The 20,935-nt window shown below is 34.8% G+C and overlaps 1 protein-coding gene across 3 annotated transcripts in view; it reads left to right on the top strand.

The window, feature by feature from the left end:
• Positions 1-20,935, top strand: part of CFAP47 (cilia and flagella associated protein 47) — a 275,466-nt gene that overhangs the window by 35,469 nt on the left and 219,062 nt on the right. For all 3 annotated transcript variants that reach the window (XM_027689060.1, XM_027689061.1, XM_027689062.1), the window contains exons 22-27: positions 452-605; positions 3,529-3,629; positions 4,836-4,995; positions 11,149-11,341; positions 12,716-12,925; positions 19,719-19,819. In XM_027689060.1, coding sequence (XP_027544861.1) covers positions 452-605; positions 3,529-3,629; positions 4,836-4,995; positions 11,149-11,341; positions 12,716-12,925; positions 19,719-19,819 — 919 coding nt within the window. The remainder of the gene's footprint in view (positions 1-451; positions 606-3,528; positions 3,630-4,835; positions 4,996-11,148; positions 11,342-12,715; positions 12,926-19,718; positions 19,820-20,935) is intronic.

Here is a 20,935-nt window from a genome sequence, read left to right as displayed (position 1 = left end):
TCATGCTGCACTTGGACCTCAGAGCCCATTTGGTTGACCTTTTATCTTCCTTCTCTGAGAAAGGCTTCCATAGCTTATGTAGCTTTGTTTTCCCTCCTCTTTGCTCAAGCTTCTGCACTGGGACCACTGCTCCAATCTTTTTTCATTCAGGTGAGTGGCTGGAGTGGAACACAACACTGTGATTTACCAGAAGATTTGTCTATAGTTTTGCTCACAACCCTGATACTTTTGGTGATACAGTTTTTTCCTCAGGATGGGGGGAAAAAAATGCCTGGGTCTTGCTTGCTTAGGGGGTTGATTCTCAGTGCTAATAAATGATCATCTTATTAATATCATGATCAGGTCCTAAATTAATTTCTATAACTCTACTGAAAGAGGAAACCACTCATGGTTCAACAAGTACCTATATTTTCTTTGGGAAAGTGACCACAATGATATTTTTTTCCTTTAGGTGGCAGCATATCACTTCACTCTTCCAGTTACTACTCCTCAGGCTGACTCCTCACTTACAACTTTGGTTGTATCTGCGAGTAACATCCTTCCTCCTCAGCCCCCCGCAGCGAAGCTCCCTGTGGCTCCTCCATGCTGTACAATTAAGGCAATTGGTAGGTAAACTGGGGGCTTAAAGAGCTGGTGGATGCATATATTTGTAGAGATATCTTTGCTCGTATTCTAATTGCAGAGAATTGCTACTTAATTGGAATTTGGTGGATAAATGTATAATTTGTACATTTCTTAGAAACTTGCAAAATTTTCAAATTTTGACTTGTATTTTTACATATGTGTAAAGCTGAACTTTCTATGCATAATTATGACACACTGAGAAAATATTTTTACATAGCTATTTGCCTTATGTAGAAATTAGTTTACCAAAATTCATTTTTGTGTCTACTCATGGATTAGTATTTTTAGACCTCATCATGCAAATCCCAATATTTACAGCGATTTATCTGAAAAGTGTAGAAAAGTACTATATCAGTCATACTATTTTTCTGTCTTATCCTGTCAAAACTAGGATCTCTAGCTGTGTTTGAAACTCCTTTAAAATGCCCCTGAATGGCTTTGATCCCATCTGTCCTGTCAGAGGTTGTTAATGGCCAAAGTTATGGGCCTTTTGCCTGCAGCAAGAGATGGATATATCAAATAATTCTTTGGTGCTTTTCTTAGAAATAGTTTGTGGTTCTCTTTATTTTCCTGTCTGATTCTTACAGTCATGTAGACTTATAAATTGTGAACATTTGAATACATTGGCTTCCTTCATCTTAGCTTTTAATATATAGTCACTGTTTATTTGAGATGAGACTTAAGAACCAAGTATCTTCCAGGAATGATGTTTGTGTAATGTTTAAACCTTTTGGGAGCATTGAAGAAGGCTTGGCCAATTAAATGCATAATGTGGGGTAAAAGCAACACCAATTTTATCAGGTTTTATCTATATTTAGGTTTTTTTTTGTTGTTTGTTTTTCTCTGTAGGGCTTTAACCTAAGTCTTACTTTTGAGACCTTTTAAAGTATCAAAGAATTCTGAGAGACCTACTTTAGATCCTGTCATAGAAGTAAATTCACACTAAACATGTTTAAATATATTTAGTTTGAGAACATATAGAGTAAAGGTGAAGGTACATGTGTATATGAGATTACTAGGAAGCACTTCTTTAAGTAAAAATATGAATCAAAGTGACAAATTTCTAGTGCAAAAGTGATTTATGTAACATGAAGAAAAAAGTTTTTTCATTTTCCTTTTTTTTGTGGAATAATGAATAGATACAATCACTAAGGCTCATGAATAACTGACAGTCTTATCTGAATTTTATCACGAATTTGTGCTTCTGTGATGTAGAATTTATTCAACGTACCAGTATAGGCCAGCAACAAGTAATAATAGTATAAAAGAGAATATGTAATACTTTCAATTCTAAGAAATAGCTGAAAAAAATGAAGTGTGACTTCTGTTTAAATTTGAGTATTAGAATTACATTCTTACTGGGAATTTTGATGGTCTGGGAGGAGGGAGAGAAGTCTAAATAAATGTCTTGATCACTCAGTGTTTCAGATAAGCATTTGGATGCAGGCAACTAGCCAAATTATTTCAATGTTAAAAAAGAACTTCATAATTTGATTACATTCTGACAGCTTAAAAATTATATCTGTTATTGATTCATTTCAGATTACCACTTTAAGAGTTAAAACTCAGTAAGATGCATCTTGTGAGCTCTAAGTTTTGATTTGACAAATAGGCCTAATTCTTACTGCTAGATGCTTTATGGCACATTTGTTTTCTGCTCTAACAGTTCTTATTCCCTGTGACAGTTTTTGTGGTAGACCAGGATTCAGACTGCACAGGACAGTGTGGTTGACACTTAAATCAATAGCTTATATCTGATGTTTGTACTCAAGATTATTCAACCCAGTCTTTTAACTTCAGTGTAGTCAATATGTTTTCAATCCATCATGAATATTTTTTTAATTTTTTTTTTTTAAAAGCAAAGTTTGTAGACTCTTTCAGCACCTAGAAAGGAGAGCAGATCTAATACTTGTAAGACTTTTCACTTGGAGACTGCTTATAGGTATGTAAGAAAGCACTGAAAGAGAAAAAACAAACCAGGACAGAAAACTCGACTGGAAAAGTCTCAAGTCTAACCTCTGTCTGATACAAAGGAAAAGGATGTATTATCAATATAATGGCCTCATGTGAGCTGAAATTTGTTTTAATAATCCATCTCAAAATTTTGTTTTGGTTGGGGAGATAATCTCCCTCATAGTGTTTGTCTTGCTGCATTCTCCTTGTACGGGAGTTTTGGTGAGAGTTGAGGACTTTGTGAGTGGCACAGTTGCATTTTGGTGGAAGCATTCCAGCAGATAACGTTCCTATTTTGAAACAAAATTACTTTATAGAGTTTATATGCCTGTGCTCTGGAGAAATACAGATTGTATTGCTGTTTACATAATGTGATATATGCGATTAGGAAATTCTTTGGGTTTTTTAGGGGGAGAAGAGAATTGTTCAAACTTGCATAGAGCAAACTTGCAGATTTTAATAAAAGGATGCTGTGTGCTTCCAGTGTTGTTTCCAAGAATCAAAAAGAAGCTATGGGAACATATACCTTTGGGGTTTTTTTTAAATTCTCACTTTAAACTCCGTCCTTTGTGACAGTTTCTTTGTTGCAGCTGTATGAAATTAAGAGAAATGCTGTTCTTTAGGAAATCTTTCAAGTTTTTTCTGACGATTACTGTCAGAAATGTAAATGCATTCATCTGCAGCAGGAAGATCATGTGGCTCTCTTTATATGAAGGAGACATGCTATAAGTCTGGTAGATATAAAATGTAAATAATTTTAATGTGACTAAAGAATAAGACAGAAAGTTAAATTACAGTAATTATTTCTATAGTATAGGAACAACAAAAGAAAAACAAGGGGAGAAACTTTTGTGTTAAATATGTGCAGAAACAATGATTTTATGAAGGGAATTTGAGGAAATATTTGTCAAATAATGCTGTATAAACATCTTAAATTGTTTTTTCCAACAGCACTTAATTCACTAGTGGAGTTCTCCTCAATGGAACTTAAATTTGAACAACATTCAAGTTACATGAATTTCGGTATTGCTGATGAGAGAGTGACTTCTCAGGTACGTAATCGCAAGTGTTGTAGTTATTCTTGGCTATAGCTTTTAATTAACCAAAAATGACTGGGAGAAGAATACAGTTTTGGAACACAAAATACATTTGTTCCAAATATATGGTTTAAATATTTTAAAGTTTTTCCATTGTGATTTTGCTCAGTTTTTGTATTTGTCTTTTAATCGCTATAAATTTTTCCAAAACTCAAACTTGGGCTTGTCCTGACTCTGATAATATGAGAAAGCTTGGGCACCATGAGAAATTAACCATTAATTGTGTAAGAAATAGCTTAGTTCTGTAGATTTTCTGCTTCTGCTTATACTAGTAAAGTAGACAGTGGTGTTACCAGAATGCAATCGATGATGTTCCATACAGTGAAATTGCTGTCCCAGTACATTGTATGGTGCTGATCTGTGAAAACTGGCACCCTCCCCAAAAATTCCTGGTCATGATTTAGGGCTTAATAGGGAAAAATCACTAAATAGGATATTTGGAACACAGAGAATTTCTATGAATGCAAAACATACCATAACATAATTTATTGTTTCTAATTCCCGAGGGCTTTGCTTGGAAATCATAAAAAATTATTTTTGGCAATGATGGAAACACTTGAAATGCTTTTTCAAGTGCCTTCAGAGAACAATGATAATACAAAGCCAAGGCATTTTCCTAGTTAGGGATGTTTTGGGAGCTGAAAAATAACTCTGAGATAAAGGAATTTAGGTGGGTTTTTAAAATTTATTTCTACTGTTTTCTTACTGAACTGAAAGAATAGGATTTGAAAATGTATTCTAAACTTCTTCCCTTTTCAATGTCTCCACCTGTAAATCTAAATGTGAGCCACAGAGTTTAGTGCTTGCTGTGCTTCATTTGTATCAGGAAAAAGTCCTCAGTTCTGTTTGGCTAAGCACTCCCACTGTGATGCTTTGATCTATTTACCTCATATAAATGAAGTTTTTCCATTCTGGAAGGAAAGTATTGGTCTTTATGAACGTGGCGAGTGACTGGAAAGCATCTAGGCTGTGCAGATGGGCATACTCATCTTTGCACCTTGCAGATACAATAAACTGGGCTCTTCATTGCTTTCTAGGGCTCTCTTGCTTTCTTTTTGATGTGTTTGCAGAAAGAATGCTTAGGATAGAATGTGAAAAGTGTCATGGTGTTTGCTGTTTTTCCTCTTTCAACCTGTGTGCCTTTTCTGCAAATATTTACAGGACCTTGACCTGAAGAATATCTCAATGCGTCCATTGACATGGAAATTGAATTGTGATGGTGCAGACAAAAATATAGAAGATGGTGTTTTCGAATTTAGTCTGCAGGCTGGATCTCTTAGTCCAGGTGTCCAAGTCAGTATAGCTGTATCGTTCTGCCCTCGTAAGTAATTTTATGAATTCTTATACAGACAGTTTGGCCAATGTATCACTTTCATAGGTATGTTTAAATGAGTTTATATGATGAATTCGATACTAGGACTTGTTTTAATCACTTAAGGTTTGTTGTAGTTCTGAGAAAACAAGACAGCTGCAGACCTAACAAAAAGCATGGAATAACTTCTTTTGAAATTGCATTATTTGAAAAGTCTGGTTTGCACACATAAAGCATCAAAAGCTGAAGTAACTGTACCATTTTCAGTACTGCTCCTTCATGTTCATTTAGGTTGACTGACTTAGGTACTAAAGCTTTCCAAGAATACTTGGCAAGTATGTGAACTTTTTTCTAAATAGCCATAATTTAGATAAGAATGGAAATTTCCTGCCTCAATGAGATAAAAAAATCACTTAGCTATGATATTTTTTGAGTAATCTGCTCAGGTAATGAATCCCTAAGTAAAAATATGTAAAAAAAATTTCTAACAAAACTTGGGAGCATGAAGGAAGATGGTAATCAAGCACATATACCAGAAGAAGAATGACAGAATAGAAATATTAGGATTCTACCTTATTCACAGTCAAGTGTTTAGGGTAGAGAGTAATATACAAGATTCACAGAATTGTAGAATATAACACTGTATTTGAGCTGATAAAGCCCACCAGCATATGCAGCTGATGCCTACAGAACTCTGTCATTTTGACAGTTTAAGTGGCCTACTTTTGGGGCCCCAGCATTCTCAGGGAAGAAAAGTTGTTTTGTCAGTTGGATCTGATCCTGAGTCAGCAAGGGAGCATCCCTGTCCTAAAGAAAGATGCTGTTGTTGTTCTTTATCATAATATTTAGATGTCTAACTTGCACTGTGTACAATTTAATATACCTATATTTTTCTTTGTTTATAAGAGTCTTGCAATGATTCTGTATGAGAAATTGAGAAGCCTGTTAAATGTTGCTCTGTAAACGTTGTGAATATGCAAGAGCAATATTTAATTCCATATGTTGCTTGGAGTTGCTTGTGTATTGCAGACTGTGAAGCAGAGCACAGCATACAAATAAAAGCCAATATTTTTAATTACTGGATAAATTGCATGTGTAAATTCAGATGTATGTGTACATAAATATGACTGATAAATTATTGTAACTTGAAGTTATCTGTATTTTTGCTGTGTTCCCATATCTTTTGTTTACAGAAAATCATAAATAACTGTAAAAATCAATTACCCTCAGTTCAATGTTCTAAGTATTTTCCCATGATTTATAGCCTTCTTGTGCTATACCTTCAGTGAATATCATTAGTCTTTCTTGTAAGAGAAAATTAGGTACATCAAAACCCACATGGGAGACCTAGTTAATGAATATAGTGTGCTAATCACCTTCATGGGATTCTACTGTAAAATTGTAATATGTGGGGGTGAACAAACCTTAAAATGAACTTTGAAAGTACATTAGAGTAATTTGTTTAACTATACTGCAGCATCTATAATAAGTACAAAGTGCTACAGTAAGCTGCAGTGTTTAATCAAATGCAAGAGTTTATATAATTCATGGTAAGATGTTGCTACCTGTTAAAAAAGTAAAACTGGAGATTCTCAAGAACTGAAGGAATATGATCCTCTTCTGCTGCTCTATATTATAATGCATTAAAAGTAGATAAAAATTTTGACTATATCTTATTGTGATATGAAAAATATCTGCAGCACAGGAAGTTACAATAAACTTGTACTCTGGGATCCCTTGTGGAAATAGTCACAAATAAACCTGTGAGTTACCAGCAGTTCAGAGCCTCTGAAGATGTGATGATTATGTAATAGGTCCAAATGACCTTCATCTTCTAATGTTTGTTTGGGTTTTTTTTTCTTTTTTTGAACAATTTCTGTGGAGAAATGATTAGTTTCCTTTTTTTCTCTTAATTTTTTTGTAGGACTTACCTTTAAGTTTTACCTACTGGTGACTTTTCTGCTTTGAAGTCTGTATTTCAGTGTATGCAATTTTTTTCTATGGCACCTTTTTATGCTGGAGGAGTGTATATGCATTACAGCATGAATTATTGTAAAGTCCAAGGCAGCTAAACTAAAAATGTTTATTTAGGGGACAAGTGTAGGAACTGCATAACAATTTAATAAAAACTTAAGAGAGTGAGAAGGTGGTGATTTTATTTTCTTCTCACACAATCTGAAAAGATCAAAACCTGTAGAGTTAAAATTTCTGGAGGGCAAAAAAAAAATAAGAAATATAGATCTATGCTGCTAGAGGGGAACAAGGAATATGGACATCCTCAACGAAGTGGCTGTTTAAACCAGGTTTTGATGCTAATTTAAAGTGTAACTGAAACAGGTAGAGTAAAAGGTGTGGAAACTTGAAATATTTCTCCTCTGGAAGTGTGGGAGGACAGCTTGCATATGTGTATAACTGACTTTCATCAGAAATATAATCTGTTTACTGTTAACAAGGAATCTCCATGAAGTATGGTCCCAGGATAGCTGTGGAGTTAGGCACCCTGAACTGGATGGGCTTTCTAGTGCAAATTAGACTGAGAATGAAGCACCTAATGAATACATGCATATAAGTACTACAAGAAGTTGTGTTCCTTTATTCAGAGTGTTTTCTAATGCTTATTTCCCCTAATAAATATATCTAGAAAAGACAAAGGGGACATTTCCCATATCATTGTACAGATTTAGTTAGCCCTTGGCAGATTTAGATTGGCAAATTCGTAAGTACCATCAACTCTCCCTAAGGAAAACTTTCACATCCACTGGACTGCTTATTTTTTGTCCTATAGAAATTAATGGTGGTATATCAGAATTATAACAGCAGCACAAGCTTTGACAGTGATCATTAAAGGTGTGAGTAGTAAAATAAATTCATGACTTCAGCTGTTAGTTCAGGACATATTTGTCATTAATTTCAAAGTAATTTGTTTAACAAGAAATATCCTGAAAACATTGGCCCTATGCCTTCCAAACTAATGAAAGTATCTTAATGAAATAATTCACTTTTTTTTTTGGTCTTTGTGTCTGTTTAAAATGATCACAATGTTATCATGTTCTGGTGTTTCTGACATAAGCAATAATTTATTTGTTTACGTGTTTATGAGAGACTGAAATGCTAATGGTTAATGACTCTGACAATTGGCCATTTACAAAACAATTGGCCAAGTTTGCACCCCCAAATGAAAGGGGAGGAGGAGCATTTTTTGTGTTTGGTGGCAAAACCTCTGATCCACATAAGACAGGGGGTGCACACCCACCACTGGGGGATGGACCATGACAAACCAACCTTTGTTCGGCAACAAGCTGGTTTTGAGCCAGATAAGTGAGAAAGTCAGTAAGAAACAGAATTTATAGAGGTGGCATAATGCTTTTTATCGTGCCAGTGTACTCTCTTACACAACTGTCTCAGTCATAAAACTCTCCCCTGGGGAAGTACTGGGACATTTACACATAGGCCCCTTCTGCTGGGGCATAACTGGCCCAACTGCTCTGGCAGGAGAGGCAGCTGCCATGTCTTTGAAGGTGTCATAAACCATCAAAGACACCCAAAGTGCCCCCAGACTCATTTCTGGGGCCTTCCACCAGAGGACTGTGCATGATCCACAGTTTTGCAACAGACAGTGTAAAACTCCTCCTGTTCAGGGGAGGTACCTGGACATTCCCACCTGAACCTGAACATATGTTAACCCACTGAGCTTGGTGTTCCATGGGCTTCCATGACGGATCAAGACTGTGACCATCACTTCGATCAACAGACGTCGAAATTGCAACAATCAAGTCTTGTCGCGGGATCCACGAGTGGTGATATCTTTCCACTATCTATGCTTATCCTTTTTCCTTTTTTTCCTTTTCTTTACGTATTTTCTTAAGTGATATCTTTATGCTTTTACATTGCTGTGTTACTATAGATAATACTACCCAAAATGGCTACATACCTGCTTTCCACTGCAACCGAATTGTTCTAAAATAAACCTGCCATATATACACGTAACACCAGTCATTCAGTGTCACTTCACTCTAATCCACCCCAAGGGATCTGTTAACAAGAACCTGAGTTATCATTGCCTTCAGGGGTGGGTCATAACAATACTATGCAGAATTTTGATGTGAGCAAATGTGTGGAGCCACACATAGAATGATCAGTAGATTAAGCACTGTCTGTTCTGTTTTTTGAGTGAGTGAGGGATTCTATGGCAAATAGATGCAATCTTATATTAATGAATTTGTTAGAATTGTTCTGTATGGAATGGATGGTTAATATGAATATTTTAAAATGTGAGTTACTGAAAATTGCGCATTCTTTGATATTGACACGTGCTCATCTACTTTTCTTCCTTTGTTATATTCCATCCCTATGGTATTTATTGGTTATGGGCTTTCACTTTACCAGATGACATACATATGTATGAAGATAGGACACCAGAAATATTGTGTAGTTCTAGCTCAGCTAGACAGTTTTCTGTAGAACAGAAGACTGTCTAGCTCATATATGGGATTAACTTCTATAGAACATCATTTCTTATAGGCCGGTAAAAAATATTCTGTTTGGCTCTTTGTCCATCTTCATGACCTTTTTCTGATGCTGTCTCACTTTTCCTTCATAAAAGAGCTAAGTGTCGGAGGAAGATGTGTTCTTGTTGTGTCAAAATCTAGATTCAGAATCTTCTGAGCCTACTCAGCAGTATTGTCTCCTAAAGTTCATTTCCATTTAACATGGAATTAGGCAGATGTTGCAAACACTGCAGCAGTTCTTACCAGACTTGGTTTTCACTTTGCCACTTTTCTGTTTTCTGGTCTGAAACAAAGGAATCCTCAGGCCATGTTCCAGTGTCATAACAGGTTTCTGTGAAGCTCCTCTGTTATCATCTCCATTAGGAAATTGGGTCTTACAAGGAGGAAATAAGACAAAGTGTTTTGAAGACACTAGATTTTATTCTTTTTGTTTGTAAACAATGACAGCTCTTTCTCAGGCTGTGGAATTAATTATCTGAGCTAATCTGAGAAGAGCCTGTCACGTGTATTTTGTTTTCAGTAACACATAAATGCTCATACAGACACATAAAATACAATTTTTTTTTTTTGCTATCTTTTCCTCTTATTTATTAGGTAAGGATTTTTCCATACTGATCTGATAAAGAGGAATCAAAGGAAAAGGTGTTTTTTCTCAAAAATTAAAATATTAAACTTTTTGGGTTGTCTTACAACACATCATGCAGATTTGTTTCTAAGTACAAGAGTTGTTCACTAGTTGGCCCTCAAAATTGCTTGTGTTGCTATCTCTTCAGCAGTGGTAATGTCTGAAAATTTGGTAAATGGCACTGCTTGGTTTGGAATACCATTTTGATAGTGTAATGGTTGTTCCACTGTGTCAGTGGAAGAAAATGTGCTTTTCCATCCTAGAGAAACTGCCTTGCAGCAGTTAGGAAGGTGGCATGAGAAGGGGCAGAACACAAGGTAATCTTTATATTCACTATTGTCCTGTCCAACTGCACTGTAGAGAATGCCTGGAGAAGGATATTTGGTCATCCCATCACTTTTTTTTTTTTATGGACATGGCAGTGTTAGTTTTGCAGTTGGAGTTGATGATCTTAAAGGTCTTTTCCAACCTAAATGTTTCTATGAAATGAGAGATGCTCTTAGTGGAGGGTAGGACTGGTCCTGCTGGCTTGTGTGAGGCTGACTTAGCTACATTACAGGTTTTAGGGTCATCTGTGTAACTGTAGTCACTGCCCTCTTAAAAGGTACCAACTTTTCCTTATCTTGGCAGTCAGATGCTTCTGATAGTTTTTCCTTTATAAAATAAGTATTCTCTGTGTTAATTATTGTAATTTATAGTATGACTGCAACTCTTTAAAATCTGCTAAGTGTTGTATTGATATTATGTACAATAGAATGTTAGTGCAATAAATTAAGACTGAAAAATTTCTGGCAAGTTAAAAAAAATGTGGATTTTTCTTTGCTGTGGGCAAGTGTTCTAAGCTTTCTTAATAAATATTCTTCTGCTACTATATTTATTTTATGTCAAAATACATTTTGAGAAAGAAGGCAGTGCTGTTTTTTTTTTTTTAAAAAACAAACAAAAAACCCAGCCCAAAACCTCTTAATATAACTCCTTTAGTTACATGTGTTTATGGTAATATACTTTTTTTTAAAACCTTTTCAACAGCTTGTCCTGGGACATATACTTCTGAAGTATCAGTGTATGTAGATGAAAATCCATCACCATACAAGATAGCATTGTCTGGCACTCTGAAGTCACCAAAACTAAATTTTGACCCTCCCTTTTTAATCATGATGCCAGTTCCTCTGGATGTGGAAACTGAAGCAAACATCAATATCATTCCACAAGATTATTTAAGGTAAAAATCTCAACGTAGATTTATTACGTAAACCCTGAATAATTGTTGGGTTTGTTCTCTTCCCAAAAAATGATTTAACTTTTGTTTGTGAAGGTTATTATTAATTTTCTGCAGAAGAATCTGCATATTTAAGAAAAAATTAATGTAATTAATATTGCTGTATATTCAACAAGCCTATATTTTGTCCTCAAACATTCCCGCTTCATGAAGTGATTATCTTCTGATTTATTCACTCTATGAATTTATATAAAAAATAAAAAATTACTATGAATAGCACAAAAATTAAGAGCAGAGTCCTACCTGAACTTTTTTCTTAAGTTTAGCTGGCTACTAAGATCATAGTCTTATTTCTTTTTTCATGTTGTGATAAAATCTTTCTGTTGTCTTATTTTCTCTACTGCACAGGTTATAAGGCACTGTTTTGAAATCCAGCTGTTGTTTGAGCAGTTGGTGGGATTGTGGTTTTTGGTGGTGGTTTTTTCTCCTTCCCTCCCCTCTTCTTCATAAGCAAGGTTTTAGTATTGAAAAGGACAGCACAAATGTTTTAGTCCTGCCACTTTTTACAATAGACAATTCATGTATTTGTTACTTCTCTATGGATCAACTTTATCCTGTTACTTATTCTTGTAATCTTTATAAGGGCCTTTTGTAATATTATGTAGCATAACCCAGCTTCACAACTATTCCAATTTTTAAGATACAACTTTTGTATTTTTAATCAGTAAAGAGCAGTAATATTAGTTTTGCTCGTGTAGGTATCATTTCAATGAAGAACTGGAGCAAAGCATTTCTGTTGTCATAAATTAATGAAGTTGACTTTACCTTCAAATTATTATTGTCTTGTCTTGTCTGAGTAGTACTCATTTATCAAGTGATTTGTCTATTGTCAGTGGCTCAGTGTTTGGAACCAAAAGGATTCCATAAGGGCCTGGACTGACTGCCATTCTTATTTCAGAACTGAAACCTATAGTCACATAACTTGGGGAAAGCATCTTAAGTATCTTCATGGAGTTCCCCTTAATAGTTCTACTTTAAAACTTTCTTTAAATTATTGTACAATAACTCAGTGAAACTTTTAAGTTTTGGACACCTCTTTATGCCTTTTGTAGCACAGTTAATAGAAATTGCTCTTCATCTGGACATTGAGATATTGTGGGTCAGTATAAAATGTTCAGATGCATATGAAGAAAACAAACTACCATCTAAATGTTGAAGGAATTTTAATTCTTTAATTAGTTTAATGTGATTTGTACTTAAAAACTAAAGTTATTCTTCTTTATTTAACTGTGAAATATAGTTTTGTGAATGTGTGAATCAACTTTATTACTGCAATCCTGTGAGCACAAACATCATTATTATTTGTTTTTAACACAGGCAATCGCAAATTCACGTTGAACTTCCTCAGATTGAACTTGAAGATGGTGACAGGATTTGCCCATTTTCTGTGCAGTTCCCAAAAGGACTAAACATTGTTGTTTCATCAGATGGCAAAAGTAATCAACTAATTTGCCACATCAGCTTTAGATCATCTAAGCCAGTGTCATTTTTAGGGAATATGTGCTTCATTGATGAAGAAGAAAACAGGTAATGTGTGCAATTCAAATTCATTTGGGGGAAGGTTCCAAAGTGACAAAGTTGAATATAAGACACAGAACTCACAGTAGATGGGTAAAGACATACAAGAATCATTCTGAAAAAAATTAAAATGGAACATAGAAATTTTTTTTTTGGACTGAACTATTATTTAAATCTACAAAATTCAGCTTTGGTCTCTATTGTAAAATTAATCTAAGTGTCCATCTTAGGATCTTTTTTCAAGGTCTCATTCATATCTACTGGTAACTTGTGTCTTGTTTCTCTCTCCCCTTGGTGGGATGAGAGGGTTTATGTATAAGGAAGAAAGATAGGTGCTGTTGTGAGTAAAAGTAATTCCTACAGTTACTATTTTCAGTAAAGCCACTATTTTGAGGGCTAAATATCTCCACTCTACAGCTTAGAATGGGCTTTTTTCTAAATATTAATTTTATATTATTTTGATGTAAGGGTTATGGGCCTTTCAGCTATTGCTGCTCATATTGGATTGGTATTTTATATATTTCCAATATAGATTGTCGGCCAAGAATCTATTTCTTATTAATTTTATTTAATTCTAAGATTTAGTCATTGTGTAGGTTCATAAATGTGTGCTGAAGTTTGCAGTGATTATGAGAAAAGGATAATTTAAGCTTATGATGAAGTCTAAAATATGGCTTCTGAGCAGGCACAATATTTAGTTTTAATAACTTTTTATATGATGCACTAACAGCTTCTCAGACCTTGTTATAGAGAAATAAAAATTCCTCCTGTGTAATAAACTTTTTTCTATATTTCCCATTAAAAGGAAATAAAGGATACAATCCTCAATTTAAAGGCAAACTCAGTGTGTTTTTAAAGAAATATAGCAAATGAAAGTCATGTAATTAACCATAAAAACCATTCCTGCTGGTGAAGGTGAAAAAATTCATGCTCCAAAATTTCACATCATCTTAAAATTGTTGCTATGTTTTAAAACTTAGTAGTTAGGTACTTTTTAAAGGAACAGAAATAGTCACAGGAGTATATGTGATTTCCTGACAGGCACTTGAGTGTGTGTGGGCTGTAGGAGCAAGTGATACAAAACCTGAGCACAACTGGATGAAGTAGCACATCATCCAAAACAAAGGGATTCTGTGTGTACCACTAGTAGTGTAATAATATTATTCATATTGGCTTTCAGAAGAAATTATTTTTATCATAACCAGAAAGAATTCTTTCCTTCAGTTGGAAAAGTCTAAGCAAGCACCTGATTCTCTAATCCTGTTATTGTTCTAATGAAGTCCATGATAATTTATCCAGACCTGGATAAATTTGTCCAGTTTTATTATTACTGTTAGTATTATTATGTGCTTTGATTTCCACTCTGTAGTAACATGTAGCTGCAATTTCTTGTTCTCTGCATATCTGCCCTCATTCTTGCCAGCCCAACCCCATGGGAGCCCTGTGCAACACGTTCAAACTTCAAACCTAATTATCTAAGCATTTGAGCAATTTGTTTCAGACCGTGCAACTAATGAATTTAAACTGCTTTGTTAATTTGAGTCTTTTAGGACGGCAAGATTTCAGGGTCCTCTACGTCTTTAATAATAAAACAATGAAACCTATAACCTTTTATAACACCTATAAAAGCTAACTGGTCTTGAATAGGTTCCTGGACTGCTTAATAGGCTGTGAAATCTCACAGTATCAGGTGCTGAAGATGTATTAATTTGTCAGATATTCTCTCTTTATGTTTTCATTTTCAAGCAGTAATATGTATTTTTAAAATTATTTGAAAGAAAATTTTGAAATTCAACTTCCATTCCATGTTCTGGGATGTTCTTATTAAAATAGGCAACTTAAATTTGTCATGGGTTGGTAAAATATCATATCCTATATTTAACTACTTAGAAGAGAAGCTCTAACCTCTGAGCAAGGCTAATTCTAGGCATATTTCAAGGCAGGAGTATTGACAAGGCAAATACTCTGTTTGGATAATTTTTTTTACTTAGCCTTTGCAGTGTTTTGCTTTTCTAAATTTGGTCTAAAACGCGAGTAAGATTGATTTTCATAGCCTATATTTATTCCTTCTAAATAATAAATTTTTTTTTTTTAATACACAATGAACATTGGGTAGAGGATAGATAGTGTTGAATTTGGCTACTTTACAGAAAATGTTTGGAAGACGACAGGCAATAATTTTTTTATAACAAAGACAGGCTATATGCAATTGTAAAAGAAAACTGAAGAGATATGTGGTTGTCATTCATGTAGGAAATTTACTGTCAGCACAGCTTCCATTAAATGGAACATAAAAAGTGCATTAATATTTATTTAATGACTGCCTTAAATGAGAATTTTCAGTTAATTTCTAATGTTATTTTAGATTTATATTCTTCCTATTTGCTCCTTTGAGTACAAAACAAAATAAATGTTGTTTCCTTGCATAGGCCTGATAGGAATACAGAAGTAGAAGATAATATAAAATGCAAGACTTTCTTGAGCAAGTATTTAATAAATGGGAATAAATATATAGCTATGACAGGTATTTCCCGCAAAAAAGTTCTGCAAACATGACATGTTTATATGTTTGTTCTCTACCATTATCATATCTTTCAATTTGCTGATTATACAAATACTTCAACAGAAAAGAAAGTTTTCTGCCATCTTGATTGAAATGACATTTAATTTATTATTTCTAAAAATAATCAATAAAGAACAGGTGCCTGTTGTGCCATACAATCAAAGAAAGTGGTAGTCTGAGCAGCAAAGTATCCCAGGACCCCCACTCGTGTTGGGTAGGTAAATTGATGTGGTCATTGGTGACACAAATGCTCTGAGATCCTTGCCTCCCATGTTCTACTGTTTCCCATTTTCTTTCCCACTCCTACTGGGGAGCTGTGGAAACTCATACAATTTCTGAATTTATTCACGTTACTCATGGCTGGAGTTTCATAAGGAGAGACTGTCAGGGAATTTAACCTCTAATAGCAGTATGATACAACTGAGACACAATCACTAACCCAGTTATGGATTGGTTCCAGTTGTTTTGATAGGCGCTGATAGATCTCAGCGTCTCGCAGGGGAAACACAATGTTCCCTTTGCTCTTGGGAAATGTGCCTAAACCATGCAACTCTTTAATAGGCACTGCTGGCAAATGTCCAATGCATGTATTCTGCTGGCACGCCTGGGAGAATTAAAGCTGTCAATTCTTTCAATATCATTTACTTTTGGAGAGAGCAGGGAGCTAGAAAACATTGGAGTTCTTGATATTTGCGTTCTGCTTTGCGGCGTTCATCTGACCTTAGAATATATTGGCATTTCGCCTGAGATAGTTGGGAGTGCTTTTAAAAACCAGGATGGTCCAAACCCATTAATCACTCCTGTTCTTTTCTGTGCTTGTGGCTTTCTCCCACTGTGATGGTCCCTGAGAGCTGAAGCATCTGTTACTCAAGAATTAAGAACTGATGTCTGCCTGCCTTTCTAGAGCACTTGGGATACACTGATACAAAACAAATCACTTGTTTCAGGAAACATCTGAAATGCTACAGAGCAAATTAAAAAGGATAAATATAGTTTGATTCAGATTCTTTTGTCTTTCAACAAACATTAAAATGAAAAAAATCAGTTACTTGAAGAGAAGTGAAGAACTTCTTATATAAACTTTTTCTTACAGTGTTAGATGATATTTTTTGTCATCACAGTTGGAGCTTTACTTTTGGTGATCAGCAGGTTTCAAATGTTGATAAACACAATATATTTAATGGCAATTTTCCTGTTTTCTGTTATTTGGAAATACTCATTAGGGAATAAACACTGAAATAGCAGTGGCAATGATGGTCCATGTAGGTAACAAATTTTTTACTTGCTTTATTAAGCATTATAAAACTGAATACACTGAATAATTTAACACATTAGTGACTTCACATTTGCTAGCAATGAAAGTACCTTTCATTCCAACAGAATAACACAGACCTTTGTATAATTTAGTTAAACTCTGCTGCAAATGCCCAAATAAATATATTACATAAGACATCTAGTTTTAGAATGTTACTTTGTTAATGATGTTATAAATAAAGGTCAGTGGTAAAAGATGATTTTAAGCACATGCAGAATGTACATGTCTTTTGTAATCTATTTTCTATGTTTGTATGGAAATGTTTTTCTGTCTAGTGCCGTATATCTCAGGGCCTTTATCATTGTATGAGAAATATTTAGCTCTAGCACCTTTGCTTTTTTGCCATATGTCCTTATGAATGGAGTGTCATCATTTGACACTGAGATTAATTTTTTAGCTACTGACTCATTCTTGAACTTTCCTTTCAAATAGCACTTCTGGGAGAATGCTGTATTAAAATATTTAATGATAAGTGGACAGGTGGGCAATAAGTGAGTTGATATTTATTATCACAGAATGGCTGAGGTTGGAAAGAGCTTCCAGAGATCATCCCATCCCCTCTTCAAAGAATCAACTCCCTTGTCCAGTTGGTGTTTGAATATCTTCAAAGACTGAGACTCCATAAACTTCTCTGGGCAGACTTGTCCAGAGTTTAGCCACTCTCATGTTTTGTTTTGTTTTGTTGGTTTTTTTTCACAGATGAATTGATAAAATGTCCTGTATTTCAATTTGTACTCATTGCCTTTTGTGTTCTCACTGAGCATTGCTGAGAAGAGTTTGGCTCCATCTTCCTTCCCCTCTCCCATCAGATATTTGTACACACAGACAAGATCCCCCTGAGCCTTCTTTCCTCCCAGCTGAACATTCACAACTCAGAATCTCCCCATATAGCAAATTCTTCAGCCCGTTCTTCACAGAAGCTAAATCCTTGTGATCAGTGTCAGCTGCAGAATCAGCTGTTGACTTGCAGATCCATCTGCTCCTCCTCAAGATTTGCATTGGCAGGGTGTATTCATTTCTCTTATTGTGTTACCAGCAGGCAACGAGGTGTGTCCTTGTGGGGTTCTTAGCAGCATAGGACAGGGAGGAGCTTCTCTTGCAGCAGCACCATGGGCTCTGAGGGATTTGTTTGTACACAGATGTTCTATTGCAGTGGCTGTTCTTTATATTCTAGATTGTGCACTTAGTGTCTTTGAGTAATATCACTTGCGGAATTTGGATAAGTAGTTAAGCTGTACTGCAGTTGTTCTCAAGCACACTTTTGTGTTTCATTACTGTGCAAGTTGGAGCATGAATGAAGATTTGGCAATGCCCAAATCTCAAACCAACACTGAGGATGGAGATGGCTGAGGTACCACAGTGGGTACCACATGGGTTGGAAGTTGGCAAACTTTTCTGTGTTGTCGTTATTGATCCTGTGTGTCTTTAAATGGCTTGGTAAAGTTAAAAAACCCAAGTTTTGGCACCTGGTTTGAGCATGTACAAATGTACATTTTGTACATATAAATAGATGCTGATATACCTCTTATAGCCATCTGTCCTGCTCCTGAGATTTCTGCTGAATAAAAGCAGAAAGGATGGCATTCACTAAAAAAATACTGGGCTACAAGGTGAAACTGGCCAAGACCCTTGTTCCAATAGGATTGACATGTCCTATGAACAAATAAAAACATTGTAGAGCTGGATTATTGATTTAAATAGCTGTTAGCTATGAAATTGGAATTCCATTTTGAATATTTACAGATAAGAAGATGGCTATGGATTTTATTGGAGCCTTTCTCTATTTAAAAAGTTTCTTTGAAAGGAATATCTAAGGAGAGGGAAGCATGAAAGAGAAAACTGTTTTCTGGTAGTTTTAAAACAATTCTGTTTTCCTTGATTAAGTTTTTCTATAAAAAAGCAGTATAATCTGATTATGTCATATATAAATTAATCTGAAAGGTCTTGTGATAGCTTTTGATGTTATCTAAATTTACAATAAATAGGAATGTCTCAGTATGTTATTTGAAGAAAATAAAATATTCTGTGCAAGATACATTTCCAATATGCATAATTCTCAATATATTAAAGCAAGATGGATATCAACATGCTGTTTGAATTATTAAAATACACTTTTCTTTGTATTTTTGACAGCTTAATCAAAACAGTTAATTAACATTAATGTTAGTTAATAAGTAAATGTGGAGTGAAGTACAAACTCAGCTATTTAATAGCATAGGACTAAGCTCAGTTTAATTACCTGTCAGTTGCAATGAGCTAAGAACATGAATACAGATGGCTAATGGGGTTCCATTGATGGCAATAATTTGCTTGTTGACTGCTCTCTGAGAGATTGAGGTGAAGCACGAAAAAAGGGTTAAAAGGAGGATTGCCGCACATTAATATAGCTGATACAGATAGTACAGACACTCTAGTGAACATTGGAGCATGAACATCAATTTCTATTATATTCCAGCAATTGTAGTCAATATCTCCTTGGTTTTAAACTGAATTTATTTATTTTTAAGTATTTATTTTGACCTTTCTGCAAAGTCTTACAGAAAAAAATTATATATCAAAATAGAAGTTGCTTTTCAAGAAAGCTTCCCCTGTCAAAAGTTATAGGACACTCATAAATGTCAGCTGTGAATTTAATATTTTGTTTTCTTTTTAGAGAGACAGAGTTAATTAATTTCTTGAAATCTCTGCTAACTCGTTCAGTCTGATGATACACCTGTGCCTGTAGTAAAACTATGAAGTGGAAGTACTATACTAAACCTCAGCATTTTGATAGGTGCACTCCCACCTGTGCAATCTCCTGTTGAACCACTACAGAAGAGTGGAGTTGTCTGGACACCTTCATTCTGTCTTTTGTCCTTGTGCTGAAATATCTTGATTACCATTGCTAAATAGAAAATGGTAACTTCTGTGTTTTGTTTTCAAAGGTTCTCAATTCAGATTGCTGCAACAGCAGAGAATTGTCTTCTTACTTTATACCCATACTTAGCATTTCACTGCTATGATCAAAAAGTTACCTTGAGAAGCCGTAAGTAGTCAACAATCTACCTCTGAAATTGTATTATGTCCAGTAGTATTATCAATGTTTTCAGTTATAACAGGAATGTGATCATCAAGATGGCATTTTTCCTCTTTAATTACAGGGGATACTGCAATTAATTTTTTAAAACAATTTAATAACTTCAGTTTTCCTGTTGAAAATGAGGAAAACTTATAAATGATTAGGTAATGTTTATTGAAAAAATATTGAACAAACCTAAATTTTACAGGATGTTTTGTGAAGTTTTTATTGTGAGTAGAGAAAATGGCCCAAATAATAGAGAATAAATTTACTTAATTTAAAGTGTATTGATAGACAGTGATCATATGTTTTGAAGAAAGCCACATGATTTTTTTAAAAATATGATCATTATTTGCCTCTTGTGAATTGTTTTCAGGATTTTTTTTCTTTTAATTACTGTCCTTGAAGGGTGAGTGGCACAGCCATATTTTAAATCCTAATAAAAGCCTGTGATCAGAGAGCAGAAATATTTTTGTAATATGTCTCCCTGCCTGCCACCCTCTGCCTGCCTCTCTGTCTCTATGTCTCTGCCTGTGTCCCCCATGCTGACCCCATCTCTGCCTCAGTGATCTGTAATCTCTTTATGTGTGGCTGTGCTTATGGGAAGAGATTAGGATCATTGTTTAATTCAAGTTGGAAGGGATCCCTCGGAGTCATCTAGTCCAACCTCCTGCTCAAAGCAGATTCAAGTATGGGGTAAATAATTGTATTTTTTTGTAGCTGTTGGGATCTGATATATTTTGATGACAGAGACAAGACTTTCAGGTAAGCAAGTAAGTCCTTAGGTCTGAAACAGACTTAGCTTTAAACAATGAATTCTAAGACTGCATTAACTTAAAATAGGTGTGTTACTTGTAGTATTTAAGAGAAAAGAAAATTGGTACTTGTGAATTTCAAAAAGGGATTAGCAAAAAGGCAGGCAATGTTTTGGGGTTTTTCCCACCTATAGAAAGTAGTTGTGGGTACCATATCATTCAGGAATCGTAACACAATAAAATGAAGATAGGAAAGGGGGGGGAAGTATTATCTCTTATTAATGTGTAATTTTTTTTATTTCTTTTTCCTTGTTTTGTGTGACCAATA

This window comes from Neopelma chrysocephalum, unplaced genomic scaffold (genome assembly GCF_003984885.1).
Source record: "Neopelma chrysocephalum unplaced genomic scaffold, ASM398488v2 Primary Assembly neopelma1_76, whole genome shotgun sequence".
NCBI classification, from domain to species: domain Eukaryota; kingdom Metazoa; phylum Chordata; class Aves; order Passeriformes; family Pipridae; genus Neopelma; species Neopelma chrysocephalum.
This window is presented reverse-complemented; position numbering and strand designations above follow the sequence as displayed.